We start from the raw sequence: 21,621 nt of genomic DNA, 5'->3' as shown, positions 1-21,621 counted from the left end.
ACAAGTCAATTATCAGGAAGTCCAGGAACAACTAGTAGGAGAAGTCAGATAGAGGAGGTAGACCAGCCAATGAAAAGTGGGTTCTCATGCCAACTACCACCAGGACTGGCCACAGAATTCCCATAGCCTAGTGCAAAATCAAATGCAGGGCCCCTTGTCCAAAAGTTATTAAGCATTTCAAAATGGCGACTGCAGGGCACAGGTCACACTACACAGGCCACACACACATGCTGGTTACCTGGTTATCACTGTAGGGGACAGAAGCTTAACCTCAGAAAAACTCTAGGGTGTAGCACCTAGGTCTCAGAGTTTCCCCACCTGAGAGTGAGGGAGCTGGGTATTCGTCACTACCTCCCATCACTGATTAGTCAAGGGCTGATGCTGGGGCTGTTACCTTCAGGCAAAGAGATGCAGCTACTGGTAAATTGGAAGTTCAGCGGGGGCACACTCAAGTAGTAAGTCTCTAGAAGGTGAATGGGCCAGCAACTGCCAGCATGCTGTGCAGATACCAGGGGATCTCCTGGTACCCCCAGGCCAGCACCAGGTGTCTCGAAAAGTGAGCTACCTGTTGAAGGGGCAGCTACTGAAGATCCCCCTCTTTAAAAGTAATATCCCCTAAAGCCTTTGCTTTCTACCTGCTTTCTAGTCATTTCTTCAATCACCAAGATAGCCATCATTTTCTATATATGAAAGTTCCACTATGCTTTTAAAAGGGGCTGGGGGAATTTGCAATCCTGCATACTTAAAATCCAGGCACATTCATTTTCTATGCTGCTAGACAAGCTATTTCTTCCCCCATGAGCCTCATTTATGTCATCTGGGAAGAAGTTTTAGAATTATTCTCTATTTCCATAAGGTTTGAGAAGTCTACATCAGGAAAATGTTGGGAAAGCAGTTTTAAAACAATGATTTCTTTCCTAAGTAACAGTGATGTCTCTCAAAGCTTCGGGGTTTGGGGGGTGGGGGTATTAGCAGGATAGTTTCCATTAAGCTCATCTTAAATAGGCCATCTTGCATGTGTTTATTTGAAAGGAGTATAAAAATTATCTTTTAATTAGAAAATGTCCCCTCTCCCCCACAAATACACATTTTGGCTTTTTCATTGTTACTGTGTGCCACAAACAACAGCTCCTTAATAACTGTGATGGTTAATTTTGTGTGTCAACTTCACTGGGCCACAGGACGCCGAGGGACTTGATCAAACACATTCTTGATGTTTCTGTGAGGACTTTTTTGGATAAGATTGACATTTAAATTGGCAGGTGGAGTAAAGCAGATTGCCCTTCTTAATGTAGTGGGCTTCATCCATCAGCTGGAGGCCCAAACAGAAAAAAAAAAAAAAAAAAAAGACTGGCGCCACCCAAAGTAAGAGAGAATTCTCCTCCTAGCCTGACTGCCTCAGAGCTGGGATGTCAGTTTTTCCCTGCCTTCCGACTAGAAATGACTGAAATAATAACTCTTCCTGGGTCTCAAGCATGCTGGCCTTTGCACTGGAACCACACTGACAGCTGTCCTGGTTCTCAGGCCTTAGGACTTTGAGTGGAACTAAACCATTAGCTCTCCTGGGTCTCCAGCTTGCCTACTCTCCCTGCAGACCTTGGGACTGGCCAGCCTCCATAATTGCATAAGCCAATTCCTTATAACACACACACACACACACACACACACACACACACACTACTAGTTCTGTTTCTCTATAGAAACCTAATACAATTACATGTAATTAGATTTTAACAGGATGATTAGAATATCAGCTAGTTAGAGGAAGTTGAACGGCTGTCATCTGGGCAGATGACTATAGATTTCAGTTTGCTTCACCCAGGCCAAGGAAAAATGAGCAGGTGAACTTATCCTATAAACTGGGTAGGGGCTGGGGAGACTGCAGATGCCAGGGGTCAAAATATCAGGCAGCCTACATCATCACCATTTATGTAAAACAGTAGAGCAGGTGGCCCTAGTGGCCCCCGGTTACTGAAGGGCTAGCACTTTCACAGGAGCAAACAAAGCTAGACATTTTTACTTCAACTGAATCTGGAATCAAAACTCATTCAGATGTCTGTAAGATGTGAACTTCCTCATAGAGGTGTGAGCCCTCTGCAGAGGAGCTCCCCTCACCCCAACGGGGGCAAAGATTCAAGAGGTCTGTGCATGAGCAAAGGGCCCAAGGCTCCTGGAAATCTGCATGCATGTGCATGGCATATTTATTCATTACACAGTAATAGATCCCTATTAGAGAGAATTTGTGTTTTAGAGCAAAGCTCCTCTAAGGACAAAAATGATGATTTCAGGCGTTCATGAGATGCTCCTGCTGAAACCAGTGGGAGTTGCTGTCCATGTAAATAATTATGCTGACTCCCCAGAGTCGTGGATGACAATTAGTCCACTGTGCAATTTGCATGTTGCTCTGCTCTACAAGAAGACGGGGCTGCCAGGGAACAGGGTTAAATGGCCTTCTTCCCCTCAAACCAGCATGTCCAGGATTCCATGATGGGTGAGGTGCTGTGCTGAATTTGCGCTAGGTCTTCATTTATAGATATAACTTGTGTAGAGTGTCGTAATGAAACTGCCAGACAGAAGAGCAATCCACTGTGCACGGAGTGAGAAATTCCTATTGTTCACCGACCTCCTAATGAGACAGCGACATCTTAGAGTCACATACACGTACCTGCTCCTGCTTCCTTAATTGCACAGGGATCCTTGAATCCAGTCAGATTTTGCATCAAGCATGTGAACCCTGCCAGGTTAAGTGAAGTGTCCCGGGATGATGGAGGTCTTGGAGTAGGATCAGACGCAGGCTGTGGGGCACATGCCTTGATTCAAAGTAAGCCATACCCCACTAGTGAGTCTGTATTTACAAGGATAATAAACTCCACGTGTAGGGTGACGTTCTGTAGGCATATGGAATAGAAGGTGAGAGGGATTCTTCAGAAACAAATGGGGGTGAACTGTGTCATTCAGAGCAAAGCCACTCCTTCCCCTGCACATTTAAGCAGATTTAGCTGTCAAAAACCTTTGAAGCTCTGGCGCATTCTACTCTGCCACAGTCCTCAGGTTCCCACAGAAAGATCCACTCAACCGCTGCCTTATTCTTCCTTATTCTGTTCCATCCCTGACCCTTTCCCAATCTGCTGGGGAGAGGGAAGGCCTGGGGATCACTGAGTGTCCTATGACTTGCTTGAGCTTGCCAGAGACATTTCCAGCCTTTATCTCCTGAAGTTCTTTCAGCTGTCTTTAGCTTCCTCCATAACCCCACCTTCAATAACACTGTCTGTCGTAGCTTTTCTTTCTGCTCCCCCAGCGACTCTGTTTGCAAACAAAATCTCCAAGCTTAGCTCCAGATGTCTCAGCATGACCTCCAACATCATGATTCCATTCAGCCTCCTCATCCCCTCTTCCTCACCATGGTGGCTTCCTCATTAGGATCCTTTCCCCATACGCTAACTTGGCTCCTTATTTTAAAGGCCTTCCCCCATTACTCCCAATTCTTCACATTTAGAAAAACAAGAGTCTTCCTTGATGCCTCTTTCATCTCTTTCCTCTGGTCTTGCGGAGAGAGAGACACATGGTCTAAAGAATCAATAGCACATTCAATATTATTCAATGTGCATTCAATACATTCAATAATGTATGTCTGTTGGAAGGCCATGTTATGACAGTTGCCCTAGATGGTACCAACATATATTCTTGATAACATCTTTTGAATTTTTATATATTGGCCTTGGTTCAAAATGATCGCAGCTTCTCATCAGATTTTCTGTCAAGTCTTGTTTACTTTTCCTGAACACCAAAGAAAGGCCAAAAATATGTAAGATTCAAACTTAAAATCCAGAGTCAGAGGTGCTAAACTGATTCCTGAGCCTTCATATCTTTCATACCACTTCCCTAACTTTTCAGGAATCCAAATAATGTAGTGTAAGCAGCACTGAGCCCAGAAGCAGTACACCTAAGTTCCCATTACAGTTTTGTCCCTTATTAATTAAGCAGATTATTGCCTGGGTTTCTCTATCTGTAAATTGGATATACTGGCTGCTTCCTTCCCCAGCTCAGCACATGATTGTCAGGAAAATCGAAGGATCAAGTTCATGGCAGCACATCTTAGATGTAAGATGGGCCTGAGGTACAAGGGATTCCTTTTACCAGGTCTGGGGCTCTGCTAGTTACTAAAGCCACAGTCATCCACCAGCCAGTTCTCTTTCCCCATTTCAATTGGAACTCTGGTTGAAACAATGCCCTGTGTAGCTAAGCAGATATTTGAGGATTTTTTTTCATCTTATCTCTCTTATTCATCTTTTTTAAGGAAAAAAAGACTATCTTTATGACACTCTTGCATTAAAAGCCCAAAGGCCAGAACCTTCTCTTTGGATCTGTTATGGAGAATGAATATGGCTGGTGAGAGCCAGAGGCCTGGGGGTAGCGTTTGATAGTGTGTTGATGGTAGATGTGGAAAAAGTATTTGAAAAGGACAGTCTTTTTGAACATGAGGTTATTTAGAAAGTGAGATTGAAGAGGGAAAAGAGAAGAAAGTCTGCATCACACTAAATAGGTTTTAAGGTTGATCAGACTATGTATTTATTTTAAACGATACCTATAAAGCCTCATTGGAAAGGAAGTCCTGAAAAAAAAAATCTTCCTACTTGGTTATAAATGGCTTACTGGATTCCATAATGGGGTGGTTATTGAATTAGAAAAAAAAAAAAAAAAGATGATAAATACCAGAAGCTTGAAGCTCGAAGATGAATATCTTCTCAGCAACATCTTGGAATTTGATCTGAAGAGGGAAAGTGGGGTATGGTCTCGGTAGTTGTCCAAGTAGCAGAAAGAGCTGTTGACTTGGAGTGAGAAGACATGACTTTGAATCCTGGCTGCCGTATGTGTACTTGTTTCCTGAGAGATACAGGCTGCCTGTTTGTGTTCTCATCTGTAGAGTAGAGGTTACCACTGAGGCAGAGTGTTGCTGTAAGATTCAGTTGAAATGATGACTAAGAAAGAATACAGCAGACATTATGTTTGGCTTCCCAATATTCATTTCCCCATCAAGGGTACAGTGTTATTAGGACACTTCTGGTAAATTTCCCTGCAAGCAATTGGCCTAGGAAGCTAGGCTCCGGGCCAGTCAGTGAATGGCCGTCCCCAAGTGACACGGATTGGCCCAGGAATAAGCTTGTGACCTCATTCGGCTCATTTTTAGGGGGCAGAGTGGCTGGAGATGCAGAGAGAAATCACACAAGGAGCCAGCTTCTCTTTTTCTCTGGACCTGGGAGTGTATAGCTGATGGGTTGGAGCCGCTAGACCCAGCTCCTACCGGCAGGAAGCCAAAGCTGATACACAGCATGTGCAGAGCCAAGACAGCTGCAGGGGAGGGGAGGCAGAGGCCCTAGATGAAGGCAGCCCTGAAGCTTGCTCTACTTCTGGACCATGAGCTAATGTTTAATGTGTGACTATCCACCCGGAGCATCCTTACTGATTCAGAGTGCTTGGCAAACTGAGGACAGAGGACAATACTAGAATCATGTAGCCGTCAGCCCTGCAAGCTTTGTGGTTTGTATAGGCCTTGCTCCAAATCTTGGCTCTCCTACTTGTAGCTCTATGACCATGGGCAACTTTATTTACCTTCTTAAATCTCCGTTTCCTTGTATGTAAAATGTGTCCACTGCATTATTTTATCATGATCTGATGCAAGTAAAGCATTTGCCCTGTGGTAAACAAACAGCAAATGTTGTTATGCTACGGAAAGATGAGGCATGATGAAGGTCAAATGCATCTCCACAGGGCACGTCCATTTAGTGGCTCTGGAGAGTCGGGCACATAGCCAGAGAATCCAGGGGTCTGTGCACCACTCCCTAAGCTAGAGAAGTGCTGGCCTATATAGTCCCTGGCAGGCTCGATGATACTGGAGACCTCCACCCCTACTGGGAGGCAGGTTAATGAATAGAGTGAGCCTGAGCTTTGGAGTCAGACTGGCACTGTCAGGTGACCCTGTCTCCTCAAAGCTTTGCTTTCCTCCTCTGTCAAATGCGGATAATAGTCGCTACTAGCCGGGAGAGTTGAAAGGATGAAGGAGTGAATAAAGCCCCTTGTGTGCTACCTGATCTGGGAGTAAGGAATAGCCCCAGTTGTGCTCCCTGGGGACTCCTGAAGACCCTTCCTTCCCAGCATCACATTCAGATTCCTCGAAGGAGAATTTGAGGTTATAACTGGGGAAAGCCCAGTTCCTCTGTTCAGCCATGTTCAATCAGGATTGCACTTTTGGATTCCAGTAAATCTTTATTGTCCGGCTGGGCATATAATACTTAGAATCAGGTATATTGAGGTATAATTCAAATACAACAAAATATACCCTTTCTAAGTGTACTGTTCCATGAGTTTTGATTAATGTATACAGCTGTGTAACCCCTACCACAATCAAGACATAGAACATCTTCTGAGTGCCTGGCTGGCTCAGTCAGAAGACCTTGTGACTCTTGATCTTGGGGTCATGAGTTCGAGCCCCATGTTGACTATACTGATTACTTACTTACTTACATAAATAAATACATACATTTTTAAAAAAAGATATAGAACATTTTCATCACCCCAAAATATTCTCTTATGCTCCTTTACATGAAATCCACTTGTACCACTAGTCCCAGACAACCACCAATTTGTTTTTATCACTATAGGTATGCCTTTGCTAGAATTTAATGTAAAAGGAATCAATCATACAGTATTTGGGGTTTGCCTCTTTTAATTAGTGCGAATGCTTTTGAGAAACATCCACATTATATGTATTCACAGTTGTGTTTTTGTTTCTGTTTTTTTCATTACCAATTGGTATTTCATTGTCTGAATATACTATAATCTGTTTCTTTGTTCACTAGCCAGCGAACATTTTGGTCATTTCTAGTTTGAGCTATTATCACAAAGCTGCTCTTAACATGTGTGTAGGAGTCTTTGGGTGGACATATATACTCTTTTCTCTTGGGCAAGGGTGTTATTCCTGGGTCACATGATGAGTGTATGTTTAACTTCACAAGAAACTACCAAACTGTTTTCCAAAGTAGTTTTACCGTTCTGTGATCCTATGACCAATGTATGAGAGTTCTTCCTGCTCCACATTCTGGTCAACATTTATTATTGTTGGTCTTTTTAGTTTTAGCCATTTTTATGGGAGTGTAGTAATATATCATTATGATTTTAATTTGCATCCCTCTAATGACTGATGATGTTGAACATCCTTTCCTATGTTTATTTGACATCCACATATCTTCTTTGGTGACATAGGCGTTCAAAATTTTGCTCAATTTTGTACTGAACTGCTTGTTCTGTTATTATTGAGTTATAAGAGTTATTTTTATTATTTTCCTTTGTTCTTCCCTGATTAGCCTGGCATTGCCCAGGTGTCCAGAATCCATTTTGGCCTCACACCTAGGGTTGGGGTCTGGTTGGGGCTGCATCCAGGGCCAGGGTTACAGGTATAGTCCTCAAGACGTTAGGGACCAAGTCAATGGCAGGGCAGCATCCTATCCTGAAAGATGAGTTGAGGGCTAGCTATAGGGTAAGGCTCGGGCTTCGGGTTTGGCCTCAGGGCCAACCCCTAGTGTTGCTGAGTTTCAGCTTTTGGACTAAAATCTTGGTCTCCTGCACCAGCCGGGGACTGCACGGGGCATGGTCTCCTCATGTGTTCCTGAACGATTAGTCTGGCATCGGTCAGGTGACCCAAACCCACTGCGCTCTCAGAACTAGGGTCCTGGCACAGTTATTTCCACAGCCAGGGCTAGGGTTAGGGTTACGGTCCGGGAGGTGGTTAAGAGTCAATTGGATGGCAGTGTGTACACCTGCCGTGGGACCCGAATTGAGGTTGAGCGATAGATAGGGTGAAGCTCAGGGTTTGGGATTGCTTTCTGGGACTAGGCTCTCTCTGTTGTCGAGGGTCATGTTTTTCGCTAGAATCCTGCTATCGGCTCCAGCGTGGGGACTGCCCATGGCGTGGCTTGTGCTTCTGTGTTCCTGGAGGGCTTGTCCGGCGCCGGACTTGAGTCCCCAGTCCGGTAGTGCTGCTGACTTAGCAGACGCACCCAGGGAGGGCCAGAGCCATGCCTAGGGTTAGGGTGAGAATCTGGTAGATGGCCGGTCCCTGGCCAATGGTGGTGCGGAGAAGTGCCCCGGGAGCCGAGTGGAGGGCTAGCATTAGGATGAGCGTCTGGCTTCCGATTTGGCCTCAGGGAGATGCACCTTGTGTTCCCGAGGTGGAGGTTTTTCATCAGAATCGTGGTGTCCAGCACTATCCCAGGGGTTTCGATTCGCACGGTTTCCTTTGTTCTTCCCTGATTAGCCTTTTTTTCTGCCTTTTGTATTATTTTTTATGATTCCCCTTTATCTCCACTTTCAGAGTATTAGCTGTACCCCTTAGTGATTGATCTAATGTTTAAATGTAGTCTAATTACCTCTTTACTTTAACACTATCTTAAATAATGTATCACAGTTTACTTTTGTATAACCTCTGCCATCCTTTATGCTATTGTTATATTTTATGTCTACATATGTTAGAAACCTTGCAATATACTCTTGCATTTGCTTTGGTTACTTATGTTTTAAAAAGATTAAAAAATAGAAATATATTTATATATATATATGTTTTATATATATATATATTATTACAACCTATATTTACCATTTCTGGTTCTCTTTACATCCAGATTTATACCTGATATCCATTTTCTATCTGCCTGTGAAAATACACTTAATATTTCTTGCACTGAAACTCCTTTGGGAATAAGTTCTCTCAGCTCTTTTTTTTTTTTTTAAGATTATTTATTTGAGAGAGAAAGAGGGCATGAGCAGAGGAGGGGCAGAGGGAGAGAGAGAGACAGAATCCTCAAGCAGACTCCCCACTGAATGAAGAGCCTGTTGCAGAGCTTGATCTTAGGACCCTGAGATCATGACCTAAGCCAGAATCAAGAGTCGGCCATTTAACCGACTGAGCCACCCAGGCACCCCTCAGCTCTTATTTGTTTTAAAAGTAATTCTTTATCAAAAACTAATGATGTAATGTATGGTGATTAACATAACAATAAAAAATTTTTAAAAATTTAAAAAATAAAAGTAATTCTTTTTTCTTTGATTTTTAAAATAATTGAAAAGTTGATTAATTGAAATTAATTTTATAAGGTTAATAGGTTCTGGGTTTTTTTTTTCCACTCAGCACTTTAAAGATGTTCATCTACTCTCTTCTGGATTATGTAGTGCCTGACATAAAGTCTACGTCAGTTTTATCATTGTTCTTCTATAAAGTATCTTTATTCTCAGTTGCTTTTAGGATTTTTTTTTTTTAAGATTTTATTTATTTATTTGACAGAGAGAGACACAGCGAGAGAGGGAACACAAGCAGGAGGAGTGGGAGAGGGGGAAGCAGGCTTCCCACTGAGCAAGGAGTCCGATACAGGGCTTGATCCCAGGACCCTGGGATCATGACCTGAGCCGAAGGCAGATGCCCAACGACTGAGCCACCAGGCGCCCCTAAGATTTGTTTTTATCATTGATGCTTAGCAACTTAATTATGATGTGCCTTAGTGGGTTTTCTCCATGTAGGTTCTGGTTGGAATTCATTGAGTCTCTTAGATTTGGGATTATAGTTTTTATCGAATATGGTACATTTTTGGTTATTCTGTCACATAATTTTTCTTCTCTTTTTTTTCCTTCTGGGAGCTCCAAGTATACATATTTAAATTATTTCATGTTGACTCCAAGTTCACTAATGCTCTGTTTATTCCTTTAAGTCTTTTTTCTCTATGTACTTTATTTTGGATTGTTTATATCCTAATGTCTTCAAATTCACTATTTTTTCCCTGCTATATCTGATATTTCTGCTGACCTGTTATCTGATATCACTGCTAATCTATTATTAATCCTATATAGTGTATTTTTTCTATTTAAATAGGGTTTTTTCCTGTCTATAATTTTCATTAGGGTATTTTTATTATTCTAATATCTCTTAATGAAGTTCAAGTTTTACTTTATATCTTTGTACATATTTATAATATCTACAGTATTTTTTTAAAGATTTTATTTATTTGAGAGAGAGAGAGAGAGAGTGAGAGCAAGAGGGAACATGAGCTAGGGGAGAGGCAGTTGGAGAGGGAGAGGCAGACTCCCTGCTGAGCAGGGAGCCTGATGCGGGGCTCCATCTCAGGACCCTGAGATCATGACCTGAGTCGAAAGCAGATGCTTTACTGACTGAGCCACCCAGGTGCCCCCTATCTACAGTATTTTAAGGGTTCTTTGTTATAATTTCATTATCTCTCATTTCTTCTTCTGTTTCTATTGACTGATTTTTCTCCTGAAGATGGACCATATTTTCCTGTTTTTTTGCATGCCTAGTACTTTTTGACTGGATGTAAGAGATTAGAAATTTTATGTTGTTGAGTGCTGGATTTCAGGATTCCTATAAAAATTTTTGGACTTTGTTCTGGAGTGCTTTTAAAGTATTTGCAGATTAGTTTTATTTTTCAAGGCTTACTCTTTAGTTTTGTTCTGACAACTCCAGGGAAGCCTTTATTCTAGATAAAATTTTTCCTCCTTACTAAGGTTTGACCTTTCTTAGAACTCTACCCTATAGTCCACATATTAGAAAGCCTAGCCTCCCTGAATGGTGGAAACAAACTATTTTCAGCCTTTGTGAGCTCAAGAAATTATTTAACTTATTGCTTCATAGTAATTGTTTCTCTGACATCATGAATTTTACCTCAGGCATGTTCAGATTAGTATATAGCCAAAAACTATAGGCACACCTCTGCTATTATCTTTTCTTTCCAATATACAGCCCTGCATATTCTAGCAACTTTGATACCCGCCCCACCCCACCCCAAAAACACACATGCATATATTTATCTCTTCAATTCAACAGGATCTGCAGGCTCTGTGTTCCTTCTCTCTGTGTTTCAGTCTAGAAACTGTCATTAGAAAGGTGACTGGGGAGATTGTAGGGCTCACCTCATTTGTTTCCCATGATTCTGAGGTCAAGTTCTCTGCTACCTACTGTTCAATATCTGAAAATAGTGTTTAACAGCATAGGTGTATTCCTGTTGCAGTTAATCCTTAATGGACAGAAGCAAAAATCTCTCTGTATTTTTGCCTATCTCCATATCCACTGGTCTGTTGGATTTCATTACTTCTTTATTATCTTCCTGTAAAGACAACCATGGGATATTGGTGAGTGGAGAGTAGCAGCTGAAATGGAAAGATAGGCTCACATCAACTTCAGCCTCCTCTTCACCCACATTTCAACTGCAGTCACATAAAAGAAAAATAAATGACCCTTAACTATTCACTTAAAATAGATTACCTTATAATAATTAAAATCCTGAACCAAGCAAGTAAGGCATGTTAGAGTGAATTAAAAAAAAAGTTTAGGAGTGTGAAGACTTGGGCTTTTTTCCTTTCTGCATATAATTTAAAAAATCATTGAGACTGATTAAGTATAGAGACAAATGGAGAAAAACACCTATGAACTTTAAATTTTTATATTTCTGGAGGCTTTCTTTAAATATCTATAATTGCAGTAATATGAACAAACTAAAATAATTTGTAATTTTAGAGCATGTAAAAATTTAATATAAAAAAGTTAGGGTAATAATACATAGGCTGTATTGTAAACATGCCTAATAAATTCTTATCTGTTGCTAAGTTGATATATCTGAAGCTCCCCATGCTTCTCTGTTTTTATATACTTCTTGCCAAATCAAGCTGTTTTGAATCTCTTCCTGTAGCACCTTACCCCCAATTTATTTTCTTTCCTCCCTTCCCTCAGTTGCTTTATCAAAGCAGATGTTATCCAGGCAGGTGAAATGGAGAGAAGAAGCAGTAGTCCATACAATTCAGAAAACCTGACATGGAGTAAAAAAGATTTAGAGAGATAAAATTACTCGTAATAGCCATCTATATCTATCAGATTCCCCAGATAATTGTTTAACTTATCACTTCCTTTTGGCAGGACAGGTAGAGATGGAGTGGATGCATGAGAGAAGGTAGATCATTGAACAGATAAAAGGATAACCCTTTAGGACAGACATGCTGTACTTTCTCTAAGGGGAAATCATGACTTATTAATTTGGAAATGTAATCTGAGAATGTTGTAAGTCTGTGAACAGAGGAGAATCAGTAAAATCATTTGTTTAGATCTTTAACATGCCTTTCATAAGCACCAGCCCAAAGTATTTGAAAAGAAGATAGAAATAAGTAGCTAAATGATAATTAGATTTAGGGAGGAAAAAAGTTGAGGATAGAGTAACTTTGTCATGGATAGAGAATGAGCAAGGATAACAGGAAACAAGATGGAGAGATAAGTTGACATTTCTTCACATACAAAAATGGTGATCATAGATCAGGGCTGGAGCCATTGTGATTCTACATTTTTATGGTACTCCAGCAAGTTTTGCTAATGAGAGTACAGTGTTGTGTTTTATCTTGTTGTTTAAGTTAGAAAAATATCAAAGTAAAAAAGACAAGAGTTGACATATGGATAGGAAAGTAGTCAAAGGGTAGTCATTGCTTTGTGGGGAGTTGGGAGGGATATGTGTGCATGCTCATCATCAAGGACTTTTTGACCTAAAGTGACAACTCCCAAAATAAGATGTAGGAGTCTGGGATCCAAGGCTGTTCCTAGATCAGCTGACCAATTCAAACAAGTGCTGGCTATTAAACCACACTGGTCACATTAGACTACTCTTCTGTATCACAGTAAATATTGCATACAAGTCTGGGCATTGTTTTACACGACAAGCATAGTAGCATAACATGACATGAAGGAATTATATGAAGATCTCAAGATTTTTCAGTCTGGAGGGATAAGAGAATAGAGATAATTATTAACATTTGTGAAATCAAGAAGGGTTCAGAAAGTGCATAACGAATCCCAAAATTCTAGACCGAGAGTCACCCTCAGAACCTAAGAAGAGGTTGTTCCAGTATCATTGATAGGAAGAAACACATCTTACAGCAAACTTAAGGAATTTCCCCCCCCTCAGGGGTTTTAGCAGCTGGATATGTAAATAAATTCAAGAAGTATTTCAATGAATTCATGGTCTACATGGGCATTTGACACACATTTCTCACCTTTTCCAGTTTGTATCCTTAAATCACATCCCAGCACAATATTTTATGTGATGCTACTATCAGACGCAGAGTATTTGTTCATCAGATACCAACCCAACCTAAGGTGGCACATCTTTTATATTGGTTTAAATAACTTGTCCTTCATCTTTACAAAGGAATTTCATGGTCTGCTTTTTCCTTTTAATTCTTTGTCATGTTACTTCCCTATGATTTTCTCATATTCATTCTCTGTGTAGCAGTGTACCAGACCCCCAATAACCAGGTCTTCCTTTATATCAGAGCACAGGGGACTGGAAAACAAGTTTACATTCTTCTATACACTTTTCAAGTCTCAGAAAGCTTAAATCCACTTGGAATTCAAAGACTGAGTATTCCCATGCATTCCAAAGCCATCAAATTGAATTTACTCTTCCAGAAGGTCATCTTAACGCCACAGCCAAAAGTACCCCGTGGTTGTGAATAAATAGCCAATATAGTCATTTTTGACTACTTTGAGGAAGCCACAGAGTAAACTTAGAATGTATAACCAAGATGTAATTGATGTGGCTTTGGCAACAGGCTTATTTTTTTTAGCTTGTTTCAGCCGTACAGATGAAGAGAAGGATGTGCAAATAAAGAGATCTGTTCTCCCATCTGTGGTTTAAGTTTCTGGTGCCAATACCACACGTAGCTTAAAGATGTTTAAGAACCTGGAGAGAAGTCATACGAAGACTTATTTATATGACCACTTGCATTAGAAGAAAGCATGCCAATTAATAATATGGCATGGGTGTTAAGCACCCATACAAACACCCTTTCTGGCTGGTGAGTCATATTGGGTCCTCGTTGCATTTTTTGGCTGAAACTTGTAGATGTGATGAAAATGCTCAAAGTAAAAAAAAAATTTGGATTTTAAAATTTTCTCTTTTCCTAGGATTTATTAGTGTTGAAGAGGAAAAAAAAAAAATCCGCGGTTACTGAAGTAGTTTGTTTGAACCTCTAAGAAAGGGCTGATCATTGCACACGAGTGAGTACAACTTTTTAGGATAGGTGAGCTGTACCTTTGCTAACTGAAAATCATGGCTTACTAATTTGCAAATGTCTCCCGAGAATGTAATAAATCTGTGAGCAAAGGAACATCAGTAAACATCATTCATTTAGGCTTTTTAAAAAGCTTTTCAGGGTGCCAGCTCCGAAATGGATTTCTTGAGAGAATGGACTCCATCTTTCCTATGCATGAGGCAGCTTGCCACCGACTCCCAAGTATTTTGCTCTGTATTCACAATTGCTTATTGATGATGACAATCAGCTAACCCCCAAAGAAATGGTTGCCAAAAGGTAATTGCTTAGGAAATAACCACAAGGTAGTTGTTCAGTGAAGTAGACCCCTGTGTTGCAGTAGAATACTAACCACGCAGATGGACGTTTGGTTTACCTTGGGTTCCATGACGGTGTATGTTAGGGACCCCCACCTTTCCCTGACAACCACTTGCGAAAACTTCCTGAGCCCCTGCTTTGTCACGAGCACTGTGCCAGGCTTATTACAAATGAGCTGTCATTGTACATGCTTAGAATAGTTTTCAAACCCTGTTGGCACACGGCCAGCAGCTAGCCACGCGGGTCTTCAAGCCTTGTCTTTCCAGCCTATTTTTTTTTAACTTCCTTCTTCTGAATATTCAGAGTAACTTAGAACTCAAGTCAGGTTTTCTCAAGCCTCTCCTATCCAATGATCTTTTTGGACAAATACATTAACACTACCCGGAGTTTGGGTTTACAGATTCAAGCGATCACGGATTTGTGCGATAGGATCTGTGAGAAAAAGTTTGAGACACTTTAATCCGTAGAAGAGAAGGTTGAGGGGAAAATCAACAGTATTTCCCAAACACTCAAAAATCATTGCTAATTCAGATTCCACCAACTTGGAAATTTATATTAACTGAAACAGTGCTGGAAATAAACTTTCCCCTTTGCAGCTATTTTTAAAGATAACAGTACTGTGTGAATAAATAATATAAAACAAATTTGGAACAATCCACTTGAGAGAACAAATTGTTTTAAAAGAGAGAAACTCACTGTTTTGCATAAATCCATGTAAGATGTGACCAAATAATCTCATCTACTCACTACAAATGGTTCTCGGGAACTGGACTCTGTAAGAGCTTAGTTCTTCTACTACTATGGGCACTGATGTTAAGTGGGGATGCCAGCACTCAGCATGGCATTGAGAATCCACGAGGATGAGGGCCATGGTGATGGTGCCATTCTGGCTTCTTCTAGACCTGAGACCTTCTGGCCAGTGATGCTTTGTGGGAAGTGGGTGGTGGGCAGGAAGACTGAGAAAGACACCAAAACACCATTCCAGGAGCTGTCCTCGTCTTGGTCACAGACCAGTGCTCTAAGGGCTTGGAAGTATTAAGAAATTGGTCCTTAAAATATTCAATAATTCTGAATGATCTTATCCCTCCAGCTATCTGAATTAATGAAGTCTGACCGTATGTGAAAAATAGCTCTACAGAAGAAGGAAGTCAGCTATTTTCTTTTGTTGCCAGAGTCAGAACAAAGGCAGCAGATTGGGATTTCAAAAGGAAAGCTTCATATTCAATTTGATTTCAGGAAGCATTTTCTAAAGACTAGAGCTGTTTTTTTCTCCACCTGTTCTTTTCATTATACTCAGTGAGAATTGACTATATGTCAGGCGCTGTGCTGAGTATTCGTGATGGAGAGTAAATCAGTTCCTCGATCAGCCTACAGTTATGATCAGTTCTATCAGCACATAATCACCATATTGTTGAAAAAGGACAATATAGAATCAGGAATGGACTTATATGGGAATATTGAGTAGATAAATAAAATCCAGTCTGCCCCCAGGATGCCTACAGTCTAAGAACATTTGTTTAGAGAATTGTGCTCTTTTCTGAATGATAGCTGTGTGTCTGTTCCAGGCATCATGCTATGTTTATTAGGTGCTATGTTTCTAGTCCTCAAAGCACCCCCAGGATGAAGGCTGTATGCTCTTAATTTTCAGATGAAGCTAAAACCACGTGCCGAGACCCCTGGTACAGGGAGCATAAGTGCTAATGCTCATTGGCAAACTGAGTGGGGATTTTTATACTGTGCACCCTAAGTTAACAGCTGACAAATCCCCAGTGGAAATGTTTCTCCAGAACTTCTTTTCTGCCACCATCCCATGCAAAACTTCACCCTTTTTGGCTACTCATCCACTCCTGGGCTGCTCGTCTCCCTCTTAGGCACAGTAACTTCCGTCTGTACTGAAGCTTCGAGGCCAGACAATATTCCTCATCCAAGCACGCTGAGAATTTTCCCAAAAAAGGAGGGGGTCTTCTAAGAGACCATGAAAGTATCCATCTCCTTGCCTGCTGGAGATCTGCAAAGTGATGCATTTGAGGTGTGAGTAAAAGATCCTGAGTCCGTCCTATAAGAAAGAGATTCCCTGCCATTCTGCTGCTGATGCCCTGAATGGATCCCAGGGTGGGTGCTAGGATGTGGAGCCCTCGGCTCTCAAGTAACCAGTGTTTGCCTCAGTGAGCTACATATTTTCTGTGTGCCATGACTTTAAAGGACTGGGAAGCACCGCTATGAGTCATCCAATGAAACGTCTAGGGCTTGTCTGTGCCAGTAAGTGAGAGAACTTAACCTTGAGAGAGTGAGAGAGAGAGAGAAGGCAAATGGGACAATGAGAAGTAGGTGGGAGGAGATGTGTTTGGTGACCTTGGAAGATGAAACCCGCTGGTCCATCCAGAGACCCAACCTTGAACTCATTAGCAAGGCCCTGTTGGCAGCTATTCTCACGGCCACAAATGTGAACTTATACTTGTCGAGATCAAGACTGTCAATTCATTCGAGATGCAAGGTCAGCTTGCCACTTGGAACTTTGTTCCTATCACAGCCATTTAATTACTTTGTGAGTTCTTAGAATTCTCTGAGGAAAAAAAAAAAAAAAGCTGGCTTCAGAAATACAATATCTAACACTTTTTCAGGTTACAGTATTTTTATGAACTGTGAGAAACTTACAGCACCTTAAAGAAACTACATAAAGAAGGTGTCAGCATTTTCAATATAAACTCCATTTCCAAAGGTTTATGCATTCTGGAGAAATTTGCTTGAGGGTGAAACTTGGCATATGGCGCCTGAGTCCCTGACTGTCTACATCTCATTTCATAGGTACTTACAAATGAGTTCTTCAAATTCACTACATTTGGCACCTGTAATTTTTAGAAATAAAAAAATGGCTTTAATAGCAGGTGGTTTGTGAGTTTAGTGTTAAGAGCACAGACTTCTCAGAACTCAGGAATACCAAAAGTCCTGCTTTATAGAATCTGGTAGGACAATATTATAAAAGGAAAGAAGGGAAAGGAAAATAATTTAAGGGGACAGAAATCAGAAAATGTCAGTATTTTCAGAAGGGTACTGTCCTTAGCCTGCCTTCATCATTTTTCCTACCCTAGACCTCTCCTAGCCCTATTTCCTACCTTGTATTATAGACTAAGCCAGCACATACAGGGCTTTGGGGGCTGGGACTTTTCCCCAGTAAAATCACTGAAAAGGCAGCCAAGAATCTCATTTTGCTTTTTGAGTCTTCATTTGAGGGGACTGGATTCAGTGCTCTCTGAGCCATCAAATACTCAGAGGGGAAAGAGTTCTTAGACAAAGCCAGAAAAACTGCCCGTGGAGGCAGTGCCTATCGCCTAGTCCAGAGAGCTGCGATTAATGCCAGAGAACCTTGGCATGAAAGTTTACGGATCAGTTGAAGAGGGCAGAGGGAAGTGATACTGAGCAGTCATGGTCCTCAGAAACCATGCAGATCAGGATGTGCAGGCATCCTGCATGGGGGCAGCAACCATGCAAATACAGGGAACATTAACAGTAGACTCACACCTCAGGATGGGGAGTGTGGAAGCCAGCTAGAGTTCAGGCGCCTGTTCAATTCCAAAGGAGAAGCTGAGTGCCTTGCCTAGGAGCAGGATGGGGTGGGGGGGCATTCTGTGAGCTTTCTGTTCACAACGCTGCCTCAATGGCTATTAACTGAGTGGACCCCACTTCTGGATTTATCTGTACTTTTGGGAAGGATCAGGATAGTTTGATGGTTAAGAGGTTGGTCTTTGTAGTTAAGCCTGACTGGATTCAAATCCAGGCTCTTTATCTATACAGCACATGGCCTTGGGCAAGTTACTTAACACTTTTGAGCTAGGGTTCCTCATTTGTAGATGGTGATGATAGTTCTTACTTTGTAAGGTCTTGAAGATGAAGCCATAACACCAAGAAAGGAGTGAAGTCCTAGTGGCTGCAATAAGCAGCCAAACTTGATGATTCGTATCCACAAAAGGGAAAGAGCTCCCCATGTCTTATCCTGGCGAGCATGCTTTAGTTGGGGGCTACGCAATCCTGAAGTTGCTGGGAGTAAGTTAGCACAGGAGGCAGCCTGGGGCATGTGGGGACTAACACATCTCAGCTGTTACAGCCTGAGTCAGCTTCCCGTTGCCAAACACTGGGTCAGTTCTGATGAAGACCCAGTTGCTCCTGGGTGAGACCGAAGTACTTCAGCCTCTTAGAATTGCTCCAAGTACAACACATGGACATGCTAACTCTGAGGGGTTTTGTATTTCTAGGCTAAAATGAAGAAAAGACCTTGAAATCTGAATAGCACGGTCTTTCTTTTGGAACTTTTCTGGCAATGCCTCCCCATGCAAAGAACTGCTCCTTTCTCAAAAAGGCCCTTCTGTTAACAATCAGGTCCCCTTAATTGAGGAGGAAATGAATAGAGAAGATAATGAACCATCTTTGAAGCTGGTTGAGAGTAAAGCTGGCCAGGTGGAGGCCTTGAAATGAATGGAGCTAAGGCTTGGCCATCGTGATCCTGAAAAAGAAAAGCCCACCCCAGGCCATCACCATATGAATCAGGGCCCGGCAGTCCCTGACCAGTGTCTGAGATCCCATGGTGTATGAGGCGGCTAAATGAGAGAGGGTATCTGCATCTTCCCACTAAATACCCCTTTGAAAATGGAAGCTGCTTCTTTGATAGGGACTTCGTCTCCCTAGTGCCTCCAAAACCCGCACCAAACCTACTAGAACCTGTAACAGCAAAGTCTGTCCGCAGCCCTACCCCCACCCCCCTTTTTTTTTACCTTAGTGTTAGGAAATTCCCAGAATTCTACTACTCACTTGCAGCAAAGCGGTTTTGAGGAAGAGGGTAGGGAATGGACAGGTTGGGGATTTCTGATACTAATTGCTCAGCACCAAATGAGATTGTGTAAGGAAGGCACTTATGGATAAACTATCCACCTACCAGGTACCTGCTAATATCTGATAAATACGCGAAACATTTTGCATATGTCACTGTTCATTATTTAACTCTTTCAGCTACCTTTCACAGTATGCTCAGTAGCGTTCTAAATTCTAGAGATTGGATGGCGAACATATTTCTATCCTCACAGCTATCCCGTAAGGAACCTGAGACCTGCAGAGGCTGAGAATCCTGTGTCGGGGTTCGTACAATAGCTATTGGCAGTTCCCGCTTTCCAAGCCATCGTTCCATAAAGCACCACTAAAACGTCAGCTGTTGAGCCTCTTGATGCAAAGATTCTGCCATATTCTGTTATGTCCGCCACCATGCCCAACAGGGTACTAAGTCTTACTTCGTCTTAGAACCATAAGCTGCTGATACAAACTTTACCAAGGATGTTTTATTCTAGGATTATCATATAAACAGGAGACTTTGGGGGTGACAAGCCGATCTTGGAAGTTGTCTCGTTGGCTTGGATAAACCATACCACCATTTCAGAAATCAAATATGCAATAATTTTTGCAGATGTGTATTTTTGTCTGTATTTAATGTTTCTTAAAGATGAGACACAGCAGAATATGTTACACATGTGTGGTGAAATCAACTCGATTTGTTTTAGAGAATAATAGTTCTAGGGATACCTGGGAGTGACAAGAAATCCAACAGGTACTGATGGGTTGTGTCACTGCGTGAAGTGAGAGGGAAAGAGGCAGTGGCTCTGTAGTCTTCTCAATAAATTGACTTCAAATGGCAGTTGGGTCAAATGAAGCCCACATGATAAAGTGCTAGTATCATAGGTAAAGGACCTTTTGGGATGACCTTATAGCGTGTGAATTACTTGCCCTTGCAATTAAATTGAGAGCCCAGAGACTTAGTTAACTGTCAAGTGGATGATAATTCATGTAAGAGATGCATAATTACCTTTGTTAGGACATCACTTCAATGTGTTATGTGTGCTTATTACTCATCGTATTTCAGTTAATAAATTTCACCTAATTGGTTGAAGTCATATGATTCCCAATTGAAATAATGGTGACCAAAAATAATTTTGGGTCTCTAATGACTGTTTTGTTTCGTTTTTTCTGTGATAACTCTAGAGAGCCATCCAGGGTATAAGTACATGTGATTCTTAATGCCAGTAAGGGCTGTCTTACCTCATATTATGTGAAGGGAATATTTCCATGTTCAACTAAATGTCTGTTTGATGCCACTCACTGGAAATTTACTACCCCATTAATAGTATTTCTTCCTTCTAGAGATCCCCCTTCCTCCAGATCAGATACAAATCCTCACGATCATTTTATCCTTTTATGTGAGCCTTCTCTAATCCTCACTATGTTATTCTGTCTAGAATCCAACTGCCTGATGAGGACACTGGACAGTGGGATTGGAACCTTCCCACTCCCAGACTCGGGAAATCGCTCCACAGGGCGCTACATATGCCACCCAGACTCCCCAGAGGACACTGAGCCCAGCCTGTCTCTCCAGCCAGCACTTTGTGCAGCTTCTTCCATCAGAGCTCAGACCCTTGAACGAGAAGTGCCTTCCTCTGCAGACAGCCATGCCTCTGCAGATAACACCATCGTTCATTCCACATCGGACCCCATCATGACCGCCAGGGGCATGCGGCCTCTTGAAAGTCGCCTCCCCAAACCAGCCTCCTCAGGTAAAATGCCTATGACTGTCCAAATTAGATTGTTTCCACACCAAAATAATGCACTTGCTGACAACAAATGGAAAACAGGCAGCAGAAAAGATTTCCACCAGGAGGTCAGTCAGTGACCTCTGCCCGATGGGAATGTGGATGCGTGAAAATCCCTGTACGTCCTCGAACAAAAAGTAAAAAGACCTGTGTTAAACATCATCTACTCTTAGTGTTATGGCACGGGATATACACACACGTAAAGGAAACAAGCACGTAAGCACAGGTATATGGACATATATATTGATGAAGAAAAAAAACACACAACATGCACATAGGATTTTATCTTTTAAAACCTAACTCTGAATATAGACCTGTTTAGGCCCGAGACATAAATTTAGCTGAAATGTTGTTTGCCCTCTAACCAGAAATGTCGGTCTTCTGACATGTTCCTATCCTGCTCAAATATATTTATATGTTGAACTATAAAAAACTTAGTTTGATATATCAGCTGTAGATTGTGTATTAAATGCAATAGAGTGGAATGAGCCTCCTCGCTGAGATGCACCACCCTTCGTCACAGTCAATTGAAACAAGCTTCCATGATTAA

The 21,621-nt window shown here is 41.6% G+C and overlaps 1 protein-coding gene and 1 long non-coding RNA gene across 7 annotated transcripts in view; one reads left to right on the top strand and one right to left on the bottom strand.

The window, feature by feature from the left end:
* NCKAP5 (NCK associated protein 5) overlaps positions 1–21,621 on the top strand; it is a 973,576-nt gene that overhangs the window by 895,780 nt on the left and 56,175 nt on the right. For all 6 annotated transcript variants that reach the window (XR_013447087.1, XM_078070693.1, XM_078070694.1 and 3 more), the window contains one exon: positions 20,721–21,035. Coding sequence is in view for 5 of the 6 variants with exons in the window: in XM_078070693.1 (XP_077926819.1) it covers positions 20,721–21,035 (315 nt within the window). In the remaining variant the exon portion in view is untranslated. The remainder of the gene's footprint in view (positions 1–20,720; positions 21,036–21,621) is intronic.
* LOC118527325 (uncharacterized) lies at positions 2,150–5,024 on the bottom strand. Its single transcript, XR_004913060.2, has 2 exons — positions 4,714–5,024; positions 2,150–2,888 (listed from the first exon to the last, which is right to left on the bottom strand). It is a non-coding gene; the product is annotated as an uncharacterized LOC118527325 (long non-coding RNA).

This window comes from Halichoerus grypus, chromosome 4 (assembly GCF_964656455.1).
Source record: "Halichoerus grypus chromosome 4, mHalGry1.hap1.1, whole genome shotgun sequence".
Taxonomy (NCBI): domain Eukaryota; kingdom Metazoa; phylum Chordata; class Mammalia; order Carnivora; family Phocidae; genus Halichoerus; species Halichoerus grypus.
Note: the sequence above shows the minus strand (reverse complement) of the source record. Positions and strands in the feature narration are given on the sequence as shown.